Consider the following 23657-nt stretch of genomic DNA (forward strand, 5'->3'; position numbering starts at 1 on the left):
GAGTTATCCTAATTATTATTTATATTTTTATTTAAATATTATTACTTTATTAAAATTAGAATCAAATTTAATATTAAATAATATAAATATAATTTGAATACAAAAATACCTATTTTTATCATAAGAAATCTATTAGAAATGTGATAAGAAGAGGAAGAAAAATACTAAATCTTTTATAAAATTTATTTCTTCTCAAGAAAAATTTATCTTAAATAAAATTTACAATAGAAGCTTTATTTTAAGACTTTTATATGAATTATTTCTATTTTATAAAAGCATTTTAAATTCTTGATTGATAAATATTTTTTATATTAATTTGTTATACCATCAAATTTATATATTAAATTTAATAAAATAAAAACACAAATATTAGACCAATTTTCATAAAAAAAGACATCCCTCTTAAAAAAAAGTTTTATTATTTCTAAATAAAATTATTAGGATCTCAACGGGAGGCGGGGCAGGTCTTAATCAATGAGGATTGATTGTATTATAATTTTATAAAAAAATATAAAATATTGGAAACAAAACTAACTATCACTACTAAAAGAAAGTGCCTAAAGTTAAAATAAAATATTTTTATTTCAATCAAATAAAATAAATTATATTAAAATTAAATTTATTATTTTTCATTTTTGTATCATCTACAGTTGTTTTGTTTGTTTTTTTGTTTTTGAAAATCCATTAGTCAGATTAATGTTATCTTATTTTTGGATTTATTTAACACCTTTTCTTACTTTTTATTTTTTAAAATTTGTATTTCCTTAATATTAATAAAAAATTATTTATTATCTTATTCAATTTATTTAATGAAGAAAAAGTTTAGAATTTATATAATTTAAAATAAACTTAATATCAAACATTCAATATCTAAATTTATAAATTTTGATATTAAAAGCACTAAAAATGTTATATTGACTATTCTAAAATCCTGCAAATTTTTTGAAGCTCAGCCATTTTATGCTTATATAAAAATTGATTATTTACTTTTTTTAATTCATTTACTATTCTTTATTCATAAAATGAATGGGCTAGTAAAAAATGTGAAGGATTTAAGAACTCTAAAATATAAATACAATAAATATATTTATTTTTAAAAATTCATTAATTTAAGAAAATTAATTAAGTAGAAATATTAATGAATATATTTATTTTCCAATTCTTATTAAATCAAATAATTTCTTATTTTAAATTTTCATTCTTTAAATTATTTTTTACAGAGTTGCTGCTCTTACAAATTTTATTTATATACGAAGATCCAAGTTGTATTTTTATGACTGGTAACTCTAGATTCTGCTTATTCTAAGTGTGCACTTGGTTTAATAAAAAATCAAGTTCTTAGCTAGGAGTTTTAAAATTTCTTTTTTCTTAAACATATTTCCTTATTTTTTGAATTTTTATAATGATATAAATACTAGTTTTAGCTATAAAAATAAGAAGGCCTATAGCTAAGCATGAAATGATCATATACAAGACTATTAGACTAAAATCGATTGTACTAATCATCTCTTCATTTGAGATTATATCCTTTTGCATCATTTACTATTATTTTTTAACACTAAGAGTAAATAAAACAAATGTTATTGATATAATTAGCTCTTAAAATATCTTATAAATATTGCAAATTTTTAAAGTGAAGAATCTAAAATATAGCAAATACATAGCAAAGCAAAAAAATTTAACTGATATTACTATGCAACATTCTAAAGGGTAATGATAAAATGCATATATGATAGTTATACATATGTATTTCTTCAGATAATTCATAATTATATAGCTTTTCCAGCCTCTTGATTTGATGTTCAAGTTAAGTATTAAATTGGGTATATTATTTTTGATGTATTCAATATCTTTTTTAATTACAATACCACAAATAAGTATTAAAAATATGATATGCATTAATAACTAGATTACAGCAACTAGTCTTTATGAAGAGTACTCTAAAGAGTAAAATATACTAAAAAGGCTGCATGTAATAAATCTTTGATGTAACAATGACATAGCATTGACTAAAAAATTCACTATTGTCATAGTATATTGCTTACCTTTCATAGTCCATCTTGCACATAAGCAAAGTAAACTTATTACTACACAAGCTATAAGAAGCAAATGTGGAACAGGTAAATTAGAGTAAATATTTTCATTAAATCCTAGATGCTCAAGCAAAGATTGTTAGCTGCTTTATTCTTAATTGTTATTATTCGAACCAATTAGATTTGCACTTAATTCATCAGAATTTGGAATTTCAGTGAAAATGAAAGATGCTCCCAACAGAGCTCCAACATATAAAGGTTATGGTAGATAATCTTTGAAAACAATTAGTGGGCCTAAAAGTTATACGAAATTAAACAACAAACATATTATTTAAAAATTTTTAAGGATGTTAACTATTGTCTATGCAGCACCTTCTTAGGGACTTAAAGTTTGACCCAAACTATTCATGTAACTTGTTAAACTTTGTCTGCTTTATAGATTATAATTAGTTTCCTCAGATGTAAGAACTGTATTTTAAACTTTATAAATAACTTATATGTTGATATAATAGATCACTATTTAGCTTATTTTGATATTTTAATGTGTTGAGATATAAAAAACTAAATTCTTTTCATTTTAGTATTATGTGACTATTGTGTAGTCTATAATTGGAATTAACTTATTGGGGTCAATTTGCAAGCTCATTGTTTTTAATTCATCAGGATAAGGAGATCTATTGAAAACAACAGTTATAATATTATATTATGAATCTTTTGTGAGTTTTATTGAGCTTATTTATAATTATAAAATACAAATTTATTTCTAAGCTTAAAATATGTAGCTTCGTTTACAAACGCATTGATTATTTGACTATGAAACTTCTAAACCTAAGTCAGATTCGCAAGCATTTATACAATTATTCTACCACAAGTAATAACCTTACTCACAAGTAGTACAAACTTACAGATTTACACAGATTTAACATTTAGACTATTAGCAGGGATTGCATATTTTATTTTAATCACAATAATATCCAGATAACTAAAAGCTACTACATAATATATTATCATTCTATAAATTGTGTTAGAATGGACTAGATGGTATACACTAACAATATCCAAGTTAATTGTTAAAGCTATAGTCTTAGGCTACTTCTGAGCATGTTTTAACACAATTATTATTAGATAATACATAAGGATTTTAGCACTAGCTACATATAACTATTAATTCATATTTATATGTCTAAAAATTAAGTAAACATTTTTGAGAAACTTGATAGCAATTTTACATTTTTTAAACTGTAATTGAGTGATCAATAGATGAATTCGGACAAGTCTTGCAAATTTTATCATCACCATATTTAAATAAATTTGATTAACAAGAATTGCACTAAGTTTATAATGGTCCTGAACAAGTAGCGCATGAAGGATGGCATGGCATACATCTTTAACCTGAAATATAAAAACCATTTTCAGGACATTTGGGTGAGCAAGTATATTATAATACATTTAAAAATTAATAAGGTTAGCATGAAGTGCAATTTGTAGGTGTTTCTTTGCAAGTTAGGCACGAAGAATCACACGGCATACAATTATTTTATTAAATGAAAAACCCAGGCTAATCACATTTAATTTAACATTTTTAGCTCTTGGTATTTAAATAAAAATTAATAGGGCATGATGTGCAGATTGTAGCAGCGTAAATACAAGTTTAACAAGAGGAATCACAATTTAAACATATATTATTTTTATCATAAAACTAATTTTTTTGAGGGCATGTTTAAGAACATATTTTATCAATTAGAACAAAATTATTTACACACTATGTGCAAGTATTTTGATCAGAGCAAGTTAAGCAGTTAAGAGAGCATGGATGGCATTTTTTGTCACTTGAGTCATAAAATTCGCCATTATTTATTTTGCATGAAATACATTAACCATTTAAAAATTAAAAATTATCTCTGCAAGAGGTGCATTTACTATTTCCAGCTCCATTACATTCTAAGCAACTTTAATCGCAATTCAGGCATTAAACATTGAGGATATTATTATTATAATAATAACCTTATTTACACTAACCTGCAATACAAAATTTTCCAATACAATTTTTACATCCGTCAGTACACATACTAGCCAATAATCTCTTAACTGATTACTATTTCTAAAATTCAATGAATCTTAATAAAGATTAATTTTTTTATAATAAATTTTGATTAATTACTAAATCTTTTTTGGAAGAATATTTTTTGATTTAAGGTCTTTATTGATTCTGAAAAACTTGATTATGTGGTTGTAATTAATTACTTAGAAGCAAAGCGTATCCACTATTATTTTAATAAATTCAAGCTAATTAGAAAAAGTAATGATTAAACTAAAAATAAATTTACTCTATCTTAGTATGAGTAGGTTTTTTTAACTATTCTTACTATTGGATATGGTTTAGCTGTTTTTAAATTAATTCAAACTGCTATAAAAGTGGATAAATTAATATTTGCTCTTCATTTATAGTTTGATAAACTGTTATGAATATGTATTAATTAATACATCTAACCTCATGAATTTGTTAATTATTTAAGAAAATAGGAATATCTGATAAGATCTAATTATCAAATTGACTAATTAATTTATAAAAAGAAAAACTAAACTATAAGTGATTAGATTAATTCAAAAAATTAAATATTGCTTTTAAGCAAAATAAATCAAATTATTTACCTACAAGCGGAAATTGAATCTTCAAAATAGAAACCCAATAATTGAAAATCCCCAAAATCATCAAACTCTAAATTTCGTAATAATATTTGCTTTTGATTTTTTTCTTCCAAATAATAAAATTCAATTTCTCTTAATACCTAAATATCTTTTATTGAAATTTTTTAGCTTTAGAAAGATTTAAATTCAAGATATTGTAATTATTATTGTTGTTAGGCTATATCCTAGCAACTGGCAAGTAAAATAGTTATCAAAATCAAAACAATATTTATTATATATATGTTCATTTTAATAATAAACTTTTATTGAATTATTTATTTTTTGTTACTTATATTTTATTTATTTAATTAAATATTAATTATAAATAAACTAGAAAACAAAATATTTATTTATTTAATTATTATTTTTTTATTGATTATGAAATTAATTCATAATTCTTATTAAATATACATAATTTATTGTATAATCAATAATTTGCTATTTTGTTATGACAATTTCTGACAGTTTCTACTGTAATTGAAGATTCTATGATTAATACTTATAAATAGATATTTTTTTATTTGAAATTTCAAATTCAGGTATTAGTTGGCACTTGGTTTACTTAGTATTAATATTGATATTTTGAATTCAAAATTTTTTATTATTTACTTAAATTCAATTGTATATTTTAATATTAGAATTTTCATAAAAGAAAATTACTTTTTTAAATAATACAATTATGTTTGCCTTTTTATTTAAAAAAAATATTTTTTTGTTTATAAACCACAAAATATAATCTTTTTTCGAATCCTAAAATTATACTTTTAACAAAGTAGTAAAATTATATTAAATGGTTGGGCTTCTTAAAAATTTGTGGGATTTAAATTTTATAAAATATAAATACAATAAATATATTTATTTTTTAAATATTCATTAATTTAAGAAAAGAATTTATTAGAGATGTTGATGAATATAAATAAATTACTTTATTAATTTAAAAATAATTATTTAAATATAGATATTTATTTATTAATTCATTCATTTTATTATATAATCATTAGAAAATTAATTTTTGTTTTAAGATTTTTTAAAATCAAATAATTTCTTCTTTTAAACTATCATTCTTTAAATTATTTTTTACAGAGTTGTTGTTACTACTAGTTTTATTTATATATGAGGATCTAATTTGTATTTTTATAACTGGTAACTCTAGATTCTGCTTTTTCTAAGTGAATAAAAAATCAAGTTCTTAGCTAGGAGTTTTAAATTTTTTTTTTTCTTAAAAATATTTCCTTATTTTTAGAACTATCATAAAGATTTAAACACTAGTTCTTGCTATGAAAATAAAAAAGCTTAAAGCTAAGCATGAAATGATCATAAACAAGACTATTAGACTAAAATCGATTGTGCTAATCATCTCTTCGTTTGAGATTATATCTTTTTGCATCATTTACTATTATTTTTTAACACTAACAGCAAATAAAATAAATGTTAATGATATAACTAGCTCTTAAAATATCTTATAAATATTGCAAATTTTTGAAGTGAAGAATCTGAAGTATAGCAAATACATAGCAAAGCAAACAAAATTAACTGATATTGCTATGCAACATGCTAATGGGTTATAATAAATTGCATATATGATAGTTATACAAATGTATTTCTTCAGATAGCTCATAATTAAATAGCTCTTCCAACCTCTTGATTTAATGTTCAAGTTAAGCATAAAATTTGGTATATTATTTTTGATATATGCAATATCTTTTTTAATTACAATCACACAAATAAGTATTAAAAATATGATGTGCATTGATAACTAGATTACAGCAACTAATCTTTATGAAGAGTACTATAAAGAGTAAAATATACTAAAAAGGCTACATGTAATATATCCTTGATGAAATGATGACATAGCATTAACTAAAAGATTCACTATTGTCATAGTGTATTGCTTACCTTTCATAATCCATCTTGCAAATAAGCAAAGTAAACTTATTACAACACAAACTATAAGAAGCAAATGAGGAATAGGTAAGTTAGAGTAAATATTTTCACTAAAACCTAAATGCTCAAGTAAAGATTGTTAGCTGCTTTACTCTTAATTGTTACTATTAGAATTAATTAGATTTGCACTCAGTTCCTCAGAATTTGGAATTTCAGTGAAAATGAAAGATGCTCCCAACAGAGCTCCAACATATAGAGGTTGTGGTAGATAATCTTTGAAAACAATTAGAGGACCTAAAAGTTAAACAAAATTAGACAACAAACATATTATTTAAAAATTTTTAAGGATGTTAACTATAGACTATGCAGTACCTTCTTATGGACTTAAAGTTTGACCCAAACTATTCATGCTATTCATTGTACTTTGTTAACTTTATAGATGCTAATTGGCTTCCTCAGATGTAAGAATTGTATTTTAAACTTTATAAATAGCTTATTTACTATTATAATTGATAACTATTTAGCTTATTTTGATATTTTAATTTGTTGAGACTTAAAAAATTAAGTTTTTATCGTTTTACTATTAAGAGACTATTCTGTAGTCTGTATTTGGAATTAACTTATTGGGATCAATTTACAAGCTTATAGTTTTTAACTCATCCGGATAAGGAGATCTATTGAAAACAACAGTTATAATATTATATTATAAATCTTTAGTCAGTTTTATTGAGTTAATTTATAACTATAAAATACAAATTTATTTCTAAGCATAAAATATGTAGTTTGGTTTACAAATGCATTCCTTATTTGACTATGAAACTTCTAAACCTAAGTCAGATTCGCAAGCATTTATGCAATTATTCTACCACATGTAATAACTTTACTCACAAGCAGTGCAAATTTACTGATTAGCACAGATTTAACATTTAGACTATTAGCAAGGATTACATATTTTATTTTGATCACAGTAATATCCAGATAACTAAAAGCTATTACATAATATATTACCATTCGGTAAGTTGTGTTAGTATGGACTAGATGGTATACACTAACAATATCCAAGAGATTAGTTAAAGATATAGTCTTAGGCTACTTCTGAGCATGTTTAAACACAATTATTATTAGATAATACTTAAGGACTTTAGCATTAATTACATATGGCTGTTAATTCATATTTATTTGTCTAAGAACTAAGTAAACATTTTTAAGTAATTTAAGAGCAATTTTACATTTTTTAAGCTATGATTGAGGGATCAATCGATGAATTTGGACAAGCCTTACACATTTTATCATCATCATATTAAAATAAATTTGATTAACAAGAATTACACTAAGTTTAAAGTGGTCCTGAACAAGTAGCACATGTAGGATCACATGGCATACAGCTTTAACCTGAAACATAAAAACCATTTTCAGGACAACTGGGTAAGCAAGTAGATTGAGAAACATTTAAAAATAAATCAGGTTAGCATGAAGTGCAATTTGTAGATGTTCCTGTGCAAGTTAGACATGAAGAATCACAAGGAAAACAGTTATTTTGCTAAATGAAAAACCCAGGCTAATCACATTAAATTTAACATTTTTAGCTCTGAGTATTTAAATAAAAATTACTAGGGCATGATGTACAGATTGTAGCAGCGTTAACACAAGTTTAACAAGAGGAATCACAATCTTAACATTAATTCGTTTTATCCAGAAATTAATTTTTTTGAATGCATGCCTAAGAACATATTTTGTCAGTTAATTGAAAATTACTGGCACACTGTGTGCAAGTATTTTGATCAGAACAAACTAAGCAATTAGGAGAGCATGGTTGGCATTTTTTCAAACTTGAGTCATAAAACTCACCATTATTTATTTTACATGAAATACATTGACCATTTTATAATTTAAGATTATCTCTACAAGAGGTGCATTTACTATTTCCAGATCCATTACATTCTAAGCAACTTTAATCACAATTAAGGCATTAAACATTGAAGAAATTATTATTATAATAATAGCCTTTTTTACACTAATTTGCAACACACCATTTTCCTATACAGTTTTTACATCCCTCAGTACATTAACTAGCCAATAATCTCTTACCTGATTACTGATTCTCAAATCCAACTAATCTTAATTAGGATTAATTATTTTATAATAATTTTTGATTAATTGTTAAGGCTTAATTGGAATAATTTATTTAGATTTCAGGTCTTTATTGATTCTAAAAAACTTGGTTATGTGGTTATATTTTATTTAGAAGCAAAGCGTATCCTCTATTATTTTAATAAATTTAAGCAAATTAGATAAATTTATGATTAAATTAAAAATAAATTTACTCTATCTTAGCATGAGTTAGCTACTTTAATTATTCTTACTATTTGCTATGATTTAGCTGCTTTTCTATTATTTCAAACTTCTTTAAAAGTGGATAAACTAATCTTTGCTCTTCATTTAAAGTTTGATAAACTGTTATGAATATGTATTAATTAATACATCTAACCTCTTGAATTTGGTAATTATATAAGAAAATATGAATATCTGATAAGATCTAATTATCAAATTGACTAATTAATTTATTATAAAGAAAAAGTAATTTGTAAGTAATAAGATTAATTCAAAAAATTAAATTTTGATTTCAAGTAAAATAATCAAATTATTTACCTACAAGCTGAAATTAAATCTTCAAAATAGAAACCCAATAATTGATTATCCCCAAAATCACCAAAGTCTAAATTTCTTAATTATATATGCTTTTGATTTTTTTCTTCCAAATAATAAAATTCAATTCCTCTTAATACCTAAATATCTTTTATTGAAATTTTTTACTTTTAGAATGATTTAAATTCAAGATATTGTTATTATTATTATTTTTCATCATTATCCTAGCATAAAATAAAACTGATAAATAAAATAGTTATCAACATCAATACAATATTTATATTCATTTTCGTAATAGACTTTTATTTAATTATTTTTGCTTTGTTACTTAAATTGATTTTATTTAGTTTATCAAATATTATAAATAATCTTGATAATCATTTATTTATTTAATAATTTATTTTTTATTGATTATGAAATTAATTCGTACTTCTTATTATTATATACATCTAATCTGATATATAGTTAACGACTTTTCTATTTTATTATGACTATTAGTGATAGTTTGTTCTGTAATTGAAGATTCTTTTATTAATATTTAATTATCTATCATTGATTTTTTTATTTAAATTTAAAATTCTTTCATTAATTGACACATATGTTAGTTACTTAGTTTTTATATCTTGAATTCAAAATATTTTTTATGTGCTTAAATTCAATCCTATATTTTAATATGAGAATATTCTAAAAAGAAAAATTGCTCTATTAAATTACTCAACAATGTTTGTCTTTTTATTTTTAAAAAAATATATTTTTGATAATAAATCACTAAATAGAAACTTTTGTCTAACCTTAAAAATAATTATTATCAAAAAAATAGTAAAATTATAGATAACAGGATATATTAATATGTAACTTTTATCCTTCAATTAATAAATTTAGATATATTTTTTTAATTTTGAAAAATGCTCAAAAACTAATTACAATTCCAAAATCTATTAGCTTTTAAAGGTTATTAAATGTAAGTAAAAAGTATATTTATGTAAGTAAAAAGTATATTTATGTAATTCAATGTCAAAAATATTTATTTCCATTAATTATTAAATATTTATAATTCTTCTTATTTTTTTTTAAATGAATTAAAAATAACTTTTTACTCATAGTAACAGTTTTTATTAAAATAATGGTTTGCTTCTTGTTAAAAATTGTAATCTAATATTAATAATTAGTATTTATTGCTTTAGATTTACACTAAAAATAATTATTTATTATATTAAAAGTTGATATATTAAAATTTTTACTTAACTTTTAATTACCACAAATGTTTTTGCAAGAAAATATAAAAAAGAAAATCTAATATTTATTAAATAAAAGAAAATTTCTTTTATATAATTTAATTCGAAATAAAATTAAATTAGAGTATTTAAAGATTCATTATTCAAATATTCATTTAGCTTACTTAACCTTACTATATTTATTAAAGCAATCAGTTCACAAAAAAATAGTAAATGCTTTTTACTTTAAATTCTAATTTTAATTATATGAAATTTAACATAATCCATTTTGATGTTAACTCATAAGAAATCTAAAGAAAATTCTTAATTACTTAAAATATTAAAATAAAAACATATTTAATACAATAAACATAAAATTAATTAGTAATAATGATTGATATTTTTTTCATAAACAAAGTAAGCAAATTTCAATCATTTATTAATTATTTTTTCTAAATTCTACTTAATTTTAGAATAATTATAGTAATATATTCATTATAAAATATCAAAATTTGCTACTAAATAAAACCAAATTATAAAAAAACTCAAGAGAGTTAGATATCTCTAATTTTTTAAGTATTAAATAACAAATTATGCAAATCAAATTATTTTAGATAAAATTGATTTCGAAAAGATTAATACAAATTCATGCATTAGTTTCATACAATAGCTATACTATAAATGCTTAGAAAAAGGTTTCAAATCTTGTAAATAAAAATAAAGAATATTAAATCAAACTAACCATAAAATGGCTAGGCTTGTAAAAAATGTGAGTAAATTAAATACAATAAAAAAATTACAATAAATAAATATATTTATTTAAAAATTCATTAATTTAAGAAAATAATTAAGTAGATAGATATATATATTAGTGAATACGAATAAATAATTGAATTTTTATTTTAAAAGTAATTTCAATATAGATATTTATTAATTTATTTTTTAGTTAAATCTTTATTATGAAAAAATTTATTTATATTTTATGATTTTTAAAAATCAAATAATTTCTTCTTTGAAACTTTCATTATTTAAATTATTTTTTACAGTGTTGTTGTTACTACAACTTTTATTTTTTTAGGAAGGTCTAAGTTGTATTTTTATGACTGATAACTCTACATTCTGCTTTTTCTAAGTGCATATTTGGTTTAATAAATAATCTAGCTCTTGGCTAGGAGTTTTAAAATTTCTTTTTTCTTAAAAATATTTCCTTGCTTTTTGAACTATTAGAAAGATTTAAATACAAGTTCTTGCTATGAAAATAAAAAAGCTTATAATTAAGCATGAAATAACCATATACAAGACTATTAGACTAAATTCGATTGTACTAATCAACTCTTCATTTGATATTATATCATTTTGCATCATTTACTATTATTTTTTAACGCTAACAGTAAATAAAATAAATGTTAATGATATAACTAGCTCTTAAAATATCTTATAAATATTGCAAATTTTTAAAGTAAAGAATCTGAAGTATAGCAAATACATAGCAAAGCAAACAAAATTTACTGATATTACTATGCAACATGCTAATGGGTTATAATAAAATGCATATATGATAGTTATACATATGTATTTCTTCAGATAGCTCATAATTAAATAGCTCTTCCAACCTCTTGATTTAATATTCAAGTTAAGCATAAAATTTGGTATATTATTTTTGATATATGCAATATCTTTTTTAAATATTATGACACAAATCAATATTAAAAATATGATATGCATTAATAATTAGATTACAGCAACAAATCTTTATGAAGAGTACTATAAAGAGTAAAATATACTAAAAAGGCTGCATGTAATATATCCTTGATGCAACTATGACATAGCATTGACTAAAAAATTTACTATTGTCATAGTGTATTGCTTACCTTTCATAATCCATCTTGCAAATAAGCAAATTAAACTTATTACAACACAAACTATAAGAAGCAAATGAGGAATAGGTAAATTTGAGTAAATATTTTCACTAAATCCTAGATGCTCAAGTAAAGATTATTAGCTGTTTTGTTCTGAGCTATTATTATTAGAATCAATTAGATTTGCACTTAGTTCATCAGAATTTGGAATTTCAGTGAAAATGAAAGATGCTCCCAACAGAGCTCCAACATATAGAGGTTGTGGTAGATAATCTTTGAAAACAATTAGAGGACCTAAAAGTTAAACAAAATTAGACAACAAACATATTATTTAAAAATTTTTAAGGATGTTAACTATAGACTATGCAGTACCTTCTTATGGACTTAAAGTTTGACCCAAACTATTCATGCTATTCATTGTACTTTGTTAACTTTATAGATGCTAATTGGCTTCCTCAGATGTAAGAATTGTATTTTAAACTTTATAAATAGCTTATTTACTATTATAATTGATAACTATTTAGCTTATTTTGATATTTTAATTTGTTGAGACTTAAAAAATTAAGTTTTTATCGTTTTACTATTAAGAGACTATTGTGTAGTCTGTATTTGGAATTAACTTATTAGGATCAATTTTCAAGCTCATTGTTTTTAATTCATCCGGATAAGGAGCTCTATTGAAAACAACAGTTATAATATTATATTATGAATCTTTAGTCAGTTTAATTGAGCTAATTTATAACTCTAAAATACAAATTTATTTCTAAGCATAAAATATGTAGTTTGGTTTACAAATGCATTCCTTATTTGACTATGAAACTTCTAAACCTAAGTCAGATTCGCAAGCATTTATACAATTATTCTACCACAGGTAATAACTTTACTCACAAGTAGTGCAAACTTACTGATTAGAACAGATTTAACATTTAGACTATAAGCAAGGATTACATATTTTATTTTAATCACAGTAATACCCAGATAACTAAAAGCTACTACATAATATATTATCATTCTATAAATTGTGTTAGAATGGGCTAGATGGTATACACTAGCATTATCCTAGAAATTAGTTATAAGAATAGTCTTAGGCTACTTCTGAGCATGTTTAAACACAATTATTATTAGATAATACTTGAGGACTTTAGCACTAATTACATATGGCTGTTAATTCATATTTATTTGTCTAAGAATTAAGCAAACATTTTTGAGTAATTTAAGAGCAATTTTACATTTTTTAAGCTATGATTGAGGGATCAATTGATGAATTTGGACAAGCTTTACAAATTTTATCATCACCAGATAAAAAAAAATTTGATTAGCAAGAATTACACTAAGTTTAAAGTGGTCCTGAACAAGTAGCACATGAAGGGTCACATGGCATACAGCTTTAACCTGAAATATAAAAACCATTTTCAGGACATTTGGGTGAGCAAGTAGATTATAAAACATTTAAAAATAAATCAGGTTAGCATGAAGTGCAATTCGTAGATGTTCCTGTGCAAGTTAGGCATGAAGAATCACAAGGAATACAGTTATTTTACTAAATGAAAAACCCAGGCTAATCACATTAACTTTAACATGTTTAGCTCAGAGTATTTAAATAAAAATTAGTATGGCATGATGTGCAGATTGTAGCAGCGTTAACACAAGTTTAACAAGAGGGATGACATTACTTACATTAACTTGTTTTATCCTAAAACTAATCTATTTTATCGCATGCCTAAGAACATATTTTGCCAGTTAGTTGAAAATTATTGGCACATTGTGTGCAAGTATTTTGATCAGAGCAAGCTAAGCAGTTAGGAGAGCATGGTTGGCATTTTTTCTTACTTGAGTCATAAAACTCACCATTATTTATTTTACATGAAATACATTAACCATTTTATAATTAAAAATTATCTCTACAAGAGGTGCATTTACTATTTCCAGCTCCATTACATTCTAAGCAACTTTAATCACAATTCAGGCATTAAATATTTAAGATATTATTATTATAATAATAGCCTTATTTACACTAACCTGCAACACAAAATTTTCCTATACAGTTTTTACATCCTTCAGTACACTTACTAGCCAATAATCTCTTACCTGATTACTGATTCTCAAATCCAACAAATCTTAATTAGGATTAATTATTTTATAATAATTTTTGATTAATTGTTAAGGCTTAATTGGAATAATTTATTTTGATTTCAGGTCTTTATTGATTCTAAAAAACTTGGTTATGTGGTTATATTTTATTTAGAAGCAAAGCGTATCCTCTATTATTTTAATAAATACAAGCAATTAGATAAGGTTATGATTAAAATAAAAATAAATTTACTCTATCTTTGCATGAGTAGTTTTTTTTATCTATTCTTACTCTTACGATTTGCTAAGATTTAACTGCTTTTCAATTAATTCAAACTGCTTTATAAGTGGATAAACTAATATTTGCTCTTCATTTAAAGTTTGATAAACTTTTATGAAAATGTATTAATTAATACATCTAACCTCATGAATTTAGTAATTATTTAAGAAAATATGAATATCTGATAAGATCTAATTATCAAACTGACTAATTAATTTATTAAAAAAGAAAAGTAATCTGTAAGTAATAAGATGAATTCAAAAATTAAATTTTGCTTCCAAGCAAAATAAATCAAATTATTTACCTACAAGCTGAAATTGAATCTTCAAAATAGAAACCTAATAATTGATAATCCCCAAAATCACCAAAGTCTAAATTTCGTAATTATATTAGCTTTTGATTTTTTTCTTCCAAATAATAAAATTCAATTCCTCTTTATACCTAAATATCTTTTATTGAGTTTTTTTATTTCTGGAATTATTTAAATTCATGATATTGTAATTATTTTTATAGTTGTTGTTGTTGTTGTTCATTATTATCCTAGCATAAAATAAAACTGGTAAATAAAGTAGTTATAAATATCAATAAAATATTTATATTCATTTTAAAAACAAACTTTTATTAAATTATTTTTGTTTTGTTACTTAAACTCAATTTAGTTAATCAAATATTATAAAAAAAACTAAATAATCATTTATTTATTTAATTAATTATAAATTTTTTATTGATTATGAAATTAATTATTACTTCTTATTACATATATCTAATCTGATCAATAGTTAATAATTTTGCTATTTTGTTATGACTATTAGTGATAGCTTTTTCTATTATTGAAGATTTTTTGATTAATATTTATTCATCTTAAATAGATATTTTTAATTTGAAATTTAAATTCTACCATTAATTGACATTTTGGTTACTTAGTTATAATATAGATATGTTGAATTCAAAATATTTTTGCATCTTTTTAAATTCAATCTTATACTTTAATATTGGAATGTTATAAAAGAAAAATTACTGTCTTAAATCATTCAATTAATTGTGATTGTGTTTTATTTAAAAAATATATATTAACTACAAAATAAATAGAAACTTTTTTCTAAAATAATTCTTATTAAAAAATAGTAAAATTATAGAACAGGATCTATTAATAAGTAATTTATATCCTTCAATAAATAAATTTAGATTTATTTTATTAATTTTCAAAATAAAAATGATAAAAAGAAAAGCTCAAAAAATTAAGTTCAATTCTAAAATTAATTAGTTTTTAAAAGTATTAAATGTAAGCTAAAAGGATATTCATGCACTTTATAGTCAAATCTATTTATTTCCATTAATTATTAAATAAAAATAATTCTAGTTATTTTTATTTTCTAGATAACAAAAGGATAATTTTTTTAACTCATTATAATAGTTAATATTAAAATTTTTCCTATTTGATTTACTTCTTGTAATAAATTGTAATCTAATTCTAACAATTAGTAATTATTGCTTTAGATTTACACTAAAAATACATATTTAGCAAATTAATGGTTAATATATAAAAATTTGGAAAAAAATTTACTTAACTTTTTTTACCACAAATATTTTTGCAAGAAATAGAAAAATAAGCATCAAATATTGATAAATTAAAGAAATTTTCTTTTATATATTTTAATTCGAAATTTAGGTTTAGAAAGATTCATTATACAAATATTTCATTTAGCTTACTTAACCATATATAAATTTTTACTATATTAATTAAAGCAATAAACAAAGTAAATATTTTATGTCTTAATATCTAATTTTAATTTTATAAAATTTAACATAATTCATTTTGATGTTAGCTCATGGGAAGACTATTAAAAAGAAATCTAAAATAAATTATTTATTAATTAAAATATTAAAATAAAAACATATTTGCAATAAATATACAATTAATTATTAATACTATTGATAATTATATCTTAAACAAAGTAAACAATGTTTGATCTTTTTTTAATTATTTTTTGTAAATCCTACTCAATTAATTATATAGTAACAATAGTAATCTTTAATTATAAAGTATAAACATTTTCTGCTTAATAAACCCCAATTATGAGAAAACACAAAAAATGTAAATATCTCTAATTTTTTAAGTATTAAATAAAATATACAAAATTATTTTTATTTATTTTAGATTGTCTTTATTTATTTATTAATTTTTAATCAAATATTTTGTTAATATAAAATTTTACATTTAAAAGTAAAATAAAAGTCAAAAACCTTATTTTATTAAATAACAAATCAAATTATTATTCATAAAATTGATTTCTAAAAGATTAATATAAAATTTCCAAAACCCTAAATTATTCTCATATTACTAAAATTGCTTAGAAAAGGGTTTCGAACTTAGTAAAATAAAAAATAAAGAAGATTTAATCAAATATTAAATTTTTTCATAAAGAAATTACGTTAGGAGGGGAGTAGTTCCAATAAATCACTAACAACCCTTGATGCAACTATTTTGGTAAAAAAAATAAAAATTTTTAATTAAATTTATAATACAATTTTAAGAATTTCTAAAAAATTTGAGAGAGAGTAAACATTTACTGATTTTATGATTAATTTTTAATTATTACAACTTACAGCTTTTTATAATGTCTGATGTGAGATTGATTCTTTTTTTCTAATAATAATTTTTGAATTAGTTCTTCTTCTTCATCTAATTTGATTTCTTATTCAAATTAATCTTCAAACTCGTCTATCATAAGTAAGAATTTCTATTATTAACTTTTAGTTAAAACATGATATATAAAATAATAATATTTGCTTTTTAAATTAAAATGTTAATAGAAAAATAGTAATTGAAATTTTGACATTAATAATAAAATAAAATTTATTATTAAAATATTACAAAAATCATATTAACCCAAACAAATTTTCTCTGTGATCAAACTACTACTTCTGCTACAGACTTAGCTAATTGTAACTTTCAGACTAATTAAGCAGGAAATTCATCACCTTCAACTACGTTTTACATAGTCCAAACTGGATGCCCTTCCTCCTCAGCAACCTCTAATCCTCTCTAAGGGAGAAGTTAGAATCTTAATTTTCAGGAAACAGCACATCTACTTGAAATTCATTTTCAAGGAAAAGTACATGATTATCGAATTCTTCATCAGGAAACAGAACCGCCTCGAACAAATAATTGTACACCTTTAGAGTCATCAAGCATTATCTAACTTCTGAATGAAATTTATTAATTTAATTTTTCCCTTCATTTATGGAAACTGTATTGAACTAATTTCTGAAATCATTTCGTTATTAGTTTATGTAATTTTCTTTTTAAAAATAAAGAAATTAAAATATCATAAAATTTAACAGAAATGAATTAAAATATATTTTTATAATTATTTTTTAAGTATATACTTGTTATTTGTTAGAGTATGAATATTACAAAAGACATTAATTTATTTAACTTTGATAATTAATTAACTTTTTTTAAGTTTAATATTTGATACATACTTTTAGATATATTTGAATTAACTTTGTTATAAATGTAAGATTTTTTAAAAAATCTTTTTAATTTAGAATATTTCTAAATTGGAAAAATATTTCTTTAAATTTTTTAATAGCATCATCATAATGATTCATTAGTTAGATATTATTGATTTGCTAGCTTTGGTTTATATTTTGAAGTAGAATTAATATTATTGCCAAGGGTTGTGTTTTATTTTTAATTTTCTATTGATTGAAGCAAAGATTCTACATCAAAATTACTTAATCTTCTCTTTTTTCTTTCATCAAAATATTTTCTTATTTACTAAACAACAGTAATGATTTATACTGTAGTTCTAATTAAGAATAAGAGAAAACTTATTATTAAGCAAACTCCAAATAAAATAAGCACAATTAAGCTAAATTTACTTACATTAATAATATCTTCATCAGAGATAACATCTTCATTTAGCATGTCTATTTGTTTTTTAACACAAATTGAGAACAAAATAAATGCCAAAGAAATAACTAATTCTTAAATAATTTTATAAACTGTAAAAAAGGGATGAGTGAAAAATCTAAAATAGAGTAGATATAAAGCAAAGCAGGAGAATATGATTGATATAATTATTCCACAAAAGAAAGGATTTTACTAGAGAAAAAGTATTAAAAGGATACATGCATATTTTTTAGCATAGCTCATAAGCAAATAACTTTTCCATCCTTTTGATTTGACATTCAAATTAAGTATAAAGTTTGGCATGTTATTTTATATTTGTAATCCATCAAGCTTAAACATAATGCAAGCAATTAAGATGACGAAGACTATGTGGAATATTAATTATAAAATAGCATATTGCTTTTGAGAAGAATTTTGAAGTGCATAGAAAATACTGAATAAGGTACAGGTTATGTATCCTTAGTGCAGTGAAGACATGGTATTAATTAAAATATTTACTACTGTTATTGTATATTGTTTTCCTCTCATAACCCATCTAGCAAATAAACATAGTAAAGTGATGACAACTGCTAAAATAAGAAGTAGATGAGGAATGAGTAAACTCTAATATATATTATCGCTAAAGCCTATTTACTCAAATAAGGATTAACTTGTTTGTTATACATCGTTGCTCTATGATGAGCTCTGTTTGTTACTAAGAACACTTGAGTCTGGAATCTTATTAAATATAAATGATGCCCCCAGCAGAGTACCTACATAAGCAAGCTGTGGCAAATAAGCTTTGAAAATGATCAGAGGACCTAATATCTAAACAAAATTAGAAAGCAAACACAAAATTTAAAAGTTTTTTAGTGTTTTTACTATCATGAAAGCAGCACCTTCTTAAGGAGAAAGGGTTTATCCAGCACTATTAACACTTTACATGGTGTCTTGCATACCTTGTAATTTCTAATTAACATACTGAGATGTTAATATTGTATTTTGCACTTCATACTTTTCTTGCTAATTATTATAATTGATTACAAATTAGCTAACTTTCAAGTTATTTTATACGCTGACTTAAAAAATAAGGTTTTAGTCAACCAACTATTAAGAAACTATCACATAATCTTTGTTTAATGTGAGTTTATTAGGGTCTATAAGTAAACTCATTAAACTTTTTTCTTCAGGGAAAGGAATTCTATTAAAAACAACAGTTATTATGTTGTATTCGGAATTATTTGATAATTTTATTTAAGTTATCGCTAGTCTTAATATACAAGATTTTTAAGTTGCTGAAAAAAAATAGTTTTTAAGACATTCACATTAGGTTTTTGAAGCTGAAATTTGAAGACCGTTGCTTGAATCACAGCTAGGTTTGCAATTGCTCTACCAAAGATAGTAATTATTTTGACAAAGATCACAAATACTTATATCTGAATTGCATGTCTAGCAATTTTATATAGAGCAAGGAGAACAGATTTTGCTGCTATTGCAAAAGGATCCCTACATTTAATTAGCACTGCACAAAATAGAACCGTCTGGTTATTTATATTAAAATGGATAAGAACTAGAGCATTGACAGCTTTATAGAGTTTCATTGTAAACATAGTTTTGAGCTATTAGAGAGCAAGACTAAATGCATTAGTTATTTTATAACACCATAGTGCCAGCGCATTAGTTGCAAATTGAAACTTGTTCATATTTTTGAGTTATTTAATTTAATTAACATTATTATGATACTTTAACACAATTTTAGATTTATTAAACTTAATTGCTTTAGCATTATCTGCAGAGAGTGCTCCCATCGAATTAGAAGTAGTTAGGAGCACATTATGTACATTATGTTTGTGAGCCTGAACAAGTGCTGCAAGATTAATCACAAGGCAAGCATTCTGATCCTGATTGAAAAAATCCATCATCACATTCACTTTTGCATGTTTTATTTGAAGAATTGTAAAGTAAATTTGATTAACAAGCAATACAATTATTGGAAGATTCCGAGCATTATAAGCAAGAGGAATCACATTTTAAACAGTTTTATTAGCTTATATAGAATCCAGGACTGTTACATGTCACACATTCATTATCTTAAGTTAAAAAATATGCAGTGTAACACTAAACACAGTTTTTTGATCCTGAACCTGTACATGAATTGCAAGATTGATCACAGTCCTTACATGAATTATCAGAATCTAAATATTAGTTAGGTTTACATTATGTACAATTTGTAGGTCCAGATCCAGAGCATTATTAACATGATTAATCGCAATCTTAACAAGTACCTTAATACTTATACTAATTAGTTTTTGGGCAACTATTTTAGATTTAGTCACAAGAATTTTTATTAGAATTTAATTAATAACCAGAATTACATGTTTAGCAAGTAGAATTATCTTAACATATTTAGCAATTGGGTATGCAATTATTACAAGTCTATTACTTTTAATCATAATATTTTCCATTCTTTACTTGACACAATTGGCATTAGTTATTAGCCAAAAAATATAAATTTTTGCAACTTGAACATGCATTTGGACCACTTCCGCTGCAGGTAGCACAGCTTTAATCGCAAGGAAAGCAGTGAGAGTAAGATCTACCTTACTTATTCCAATTTTTAGGATCATAGTATTCAGAAGGTTTGCAAGAATTATTATTATTATTATAGTTATTATTATTGTAGTTATTACCGTTATTACCATTATTGTAGTTACTGCCATTATTGCCATTATTGTTGTTATTACAACTCCTACAACCTAAATTTCTACCTTTTAGAAAAGAAAAAGCAATACTATTTTATGAATTATCTTCTTTATTTCTTTTATAAGTTGAAATTAATTACTATCTGATATAAAATTAATTAGTGAAAACCTCGATAAATTAATTATCATCAGGTTTTTTGGGTGATTCATAATTTGAATGATTTCCCTCATCAGAGATTAAATATCCTCTATTATTAAAAAAAATATATGGTTTAAATAAATATAAATAGATTAAGAAAAATACAATATTTTTTAGCCTTCAATTCTAGTTGGAATTTTTAATAAACTTATTATTATGCTCTATTCTTCTTTAATTTAAGTTTCTTTCAAAAATGGCTGACTTTCTTAACTTAAAAAGGTAAAAACCAGATATTAATCTAAACAGTAAGCTCTAATAAATAGATTTTTAGCGCTTTCATTTTATATTTACTTCGAATTGTTTATTTAATAATGTCTTCCATTTTTTCTAATTTATTAATAAAACAATAAATTTAAAATTTAAAATATTGTCTTACAAATAACTATAAATTAAAAATTTTTACTAACATATCATTAGAAAGTCTTCAAAATAAATGATAAATTATGTTTCGGTCGATTATATTTATTCTAAGACATCGGATTAGTTGATGAAAAACTCAATATATTAGTTTTAGGTATTCTTGTAGTAAATATCAATAAATTTATTTATTTTATCTGATTTTTCAACTAAAAACTTAGAATTTTCATAATTAGATTTCAATTCTTAATCTCGTAAGTCATTTAAAAGAATTTAATCAGAATCTTCAGTTTGTGCTAATTAAAAAATAAATAAGTAGCACAATAAAAGTAAAAATTAATTTCTCCTTTTATTGAAAGACATTTATTTATGTTACTTATTAACTTATTATACTTCTTTAATATTCTCTATAGATTATTAATCTTTTAATTAATATCTAAATATATATTTAATTGTTTATTTCGTGAAAAAGATTTCTATAAACATTATTAATTACCTAATTAATTAAATGTAATTACGATTGTCTTACTTTAATTATTTTGCAAGTTATTGCATTCATTAAATTAAAAACCACAAATTTTGTTAGTTTTTTTGGAAGTATACAAATTGAATTTTAGATTTTATCAATCTAAAATTGAAGAAGAAATTAATAACAGAGGTATTGAATATTAATAAATAGAAAAATTGTAACATTAAAAATAGATTATTAATGAGATCAGACTAAATCATACAATTTGTAAACAAAAAAATGCATAAAACAAGAAATATTTAAATTTTTAAAAAATATCTGAATAAAAAATTGAAGATTTATTTGAAATAAAATCTTTTTTTATTAATCTTAAAATCTTAAATAAATTAACTATTAATTTTTTATAAATATTTTATTTTAAGATTAAAATAAATAAAAAGAAGTTAAAATAGAAATACATAGCTCCTAGGAGATATAAATTAAAATTAAATCTCAAGATAATCTATTTAATATCAATTAGTTAAATTAGTCATAGGTTATTTTTCTAGATAATTGAAATTAAATTTCATATTTATTTATTTATTTATTTTTATTAGCTAAATGAATTTAATTGTAAAATAAAATTTAATTACAAGTTAATAAATATGCATAAATCTTATTGATCTAACAAAAAAACTATATTAAAAGTATTCAATTTTTACTATTTAAGAGTTGATTAAAAAATAATCATCAATCACTTAGTTTGTTTATAATAATTCAGAAATTGATTTAAAAACAAAAGTTAATTTAAGTGAGCAATTTGTAATACTTTTTTTTAAGGATACCAAATTTTTTTTAGTTTTTATATTTCTTTTTTAAAATTACAACAATCAAATTACAAATATTACCTAATCAATATCTATCCATGTATATGTTAAAATCATCTAATTATCTTAAATAAATGACGTTACAAATAATATTTGATGACAAATTCTAAATATTCTTTAAAAAAGTCCTATTTAAATTTAAAGCTTAAGCCATCATATTAATTCTTATCCTATTTCTGGAACAGCAAGATATTGATTCAATAAAATTCTTTCAAAAATAATCTGCATGAAAAAATTTTGAATCATTTTATGACTACAATAATTTTCTGCTTTAAATTTATTTAACAGAAACAAAAATTTATTTTTTAAAATTAATTAAAAAATATTTTGAAATATTATTTTCTTTTAAATTTATTATTTAAAATAAATGACTAATTTTTTATTATTAAGTTAAAAAAATAATATGTTGACTATTAAAATTAAATAAATATCTTTAAATTAAAATAATTTATATTAGATCCAAATGTATTTTTTGGATCAATTCTAATTTAT

The 23657-nt window shown here is 22.1% G+C and overlaps 5 protein-coding genes across 5 annotated transcripts; all 5 read right to left on the reverse strand. All coding sequences in view use genetic code 6, as the record gives it.

The window, feature by feature from the left end:
• Positions 1 to 1170: 1170 nt before the first annotated feature.
• On the reverse strand, positions 1171 to 4101 carry TTHERM_000102679 (transmembrane protein, putative; the record flags this gene model as incomplete). Its single annotated transcript, XM_012796623.1, has 4 exons — positions 1171 to 1313; positions 1416 to 1542; positions 1693 to 1940; positions 2046 to 4101. 4 exons carry the CDS (start codon positions 4099 to 4101, stop codon positions 1171 to 1173), a joined length of 2574 nt encoding a protein of 857 aa, XP_012652077.1.
• A 1653-nt stretch (positions 4102 to 5754) lies between these two features.
• TTHERM_00102680 (transmembrane protein, putative) lies at positions 5755 to 9044 on the reverse strand (the record flags this gene model as incomplete). Its single annotated transcript, XM_001012218.2, has 3 exons — positions 5755 to 8163; positions 8478 to 8866; positions 8930 to 9044. The coding sequence occupies 3 exons, from the start codon at positions 9042 to 9044 to the stop codon at positions 5755 to 5757; spliced, it is 2913 nt and encodes a 970-aa protein (XP_001012218.2).
• A 3049-nt stretch (positions 9045 to 12093) lies between these two features.
• Positions 12094 to 15207, reverse strand: TTHERM_00102690 (transmembrane protein, putative; the record flags this gene model as incomplete). Its single annotated transcript, XM_001012219.2, has 5 exons — positions 12094 to 12141; positions 12206 to 12229; positions 12314 to 14585; positions 14648 to 14783; positions 14979 to 15207. 5 exons carry the CDS (start codon positions 15205 to 15207, stop codon positions 12094 to 12096), a joined length of 2709 nt encoding a protein of 902 aa, XP_001012219.2.
• A 1884-nt stretch (positions 15208 to 17091) lies between these two features.
• Positions 17092 to 17863, reverse strand: TTHERM_00102700 (hypothetical protein; the record flags this gene model as incomplete). Its single annotated transcript, XM_001012220.1, has 3 exons — positions 17092 to 17154; positions 17275 to 17425; positions 17565 to 17863. The coding sequence occupies 3 exons, from the start codon at positions 17861 to 17863 to the stop codon at positions 17092 to 17094; spliced, it is 513 nt and encodes a 170-aa protein (XP_001012220.1).
• Positions 17864 to 18275: 412 nt separating this feature from the next.
• On the reverse strand, positions 18276 to 22316 carry TTHERM_00102710 (transmembrane protein, putative; the record flags this gene model as incomplete). The annotated part of the gene is made up of 3 exons (XM_001012221.2): positions 18276 to 21522; positions 21579 to 21800; positions 21877 to 22316. The coding sequence occupies 3 exons, from the start codon at positions 22314 to 22316 to the stop codon at positions 18276 to 18278; spliced, it is 3909 nt and encodes a 1302-aa protein (XP_001012221.2).
• Positions 22317 to 23657: the final 1341 nt, after the last annotated feature.

This window comes from Tetrahymena thermophila (assembly GCF_000189635.1).
Source record: "Tetrahymena thermophila SB210 genomic scaffold scf_8254716, whole genome shotgun sequence".
Lineage (NCBI taxonomy): Eukaryota > Ciliophora > Oligohymenophorea > Hymenostomatida > Tetrahymenidae > Tetrahymena > Tetrahymena thermophila.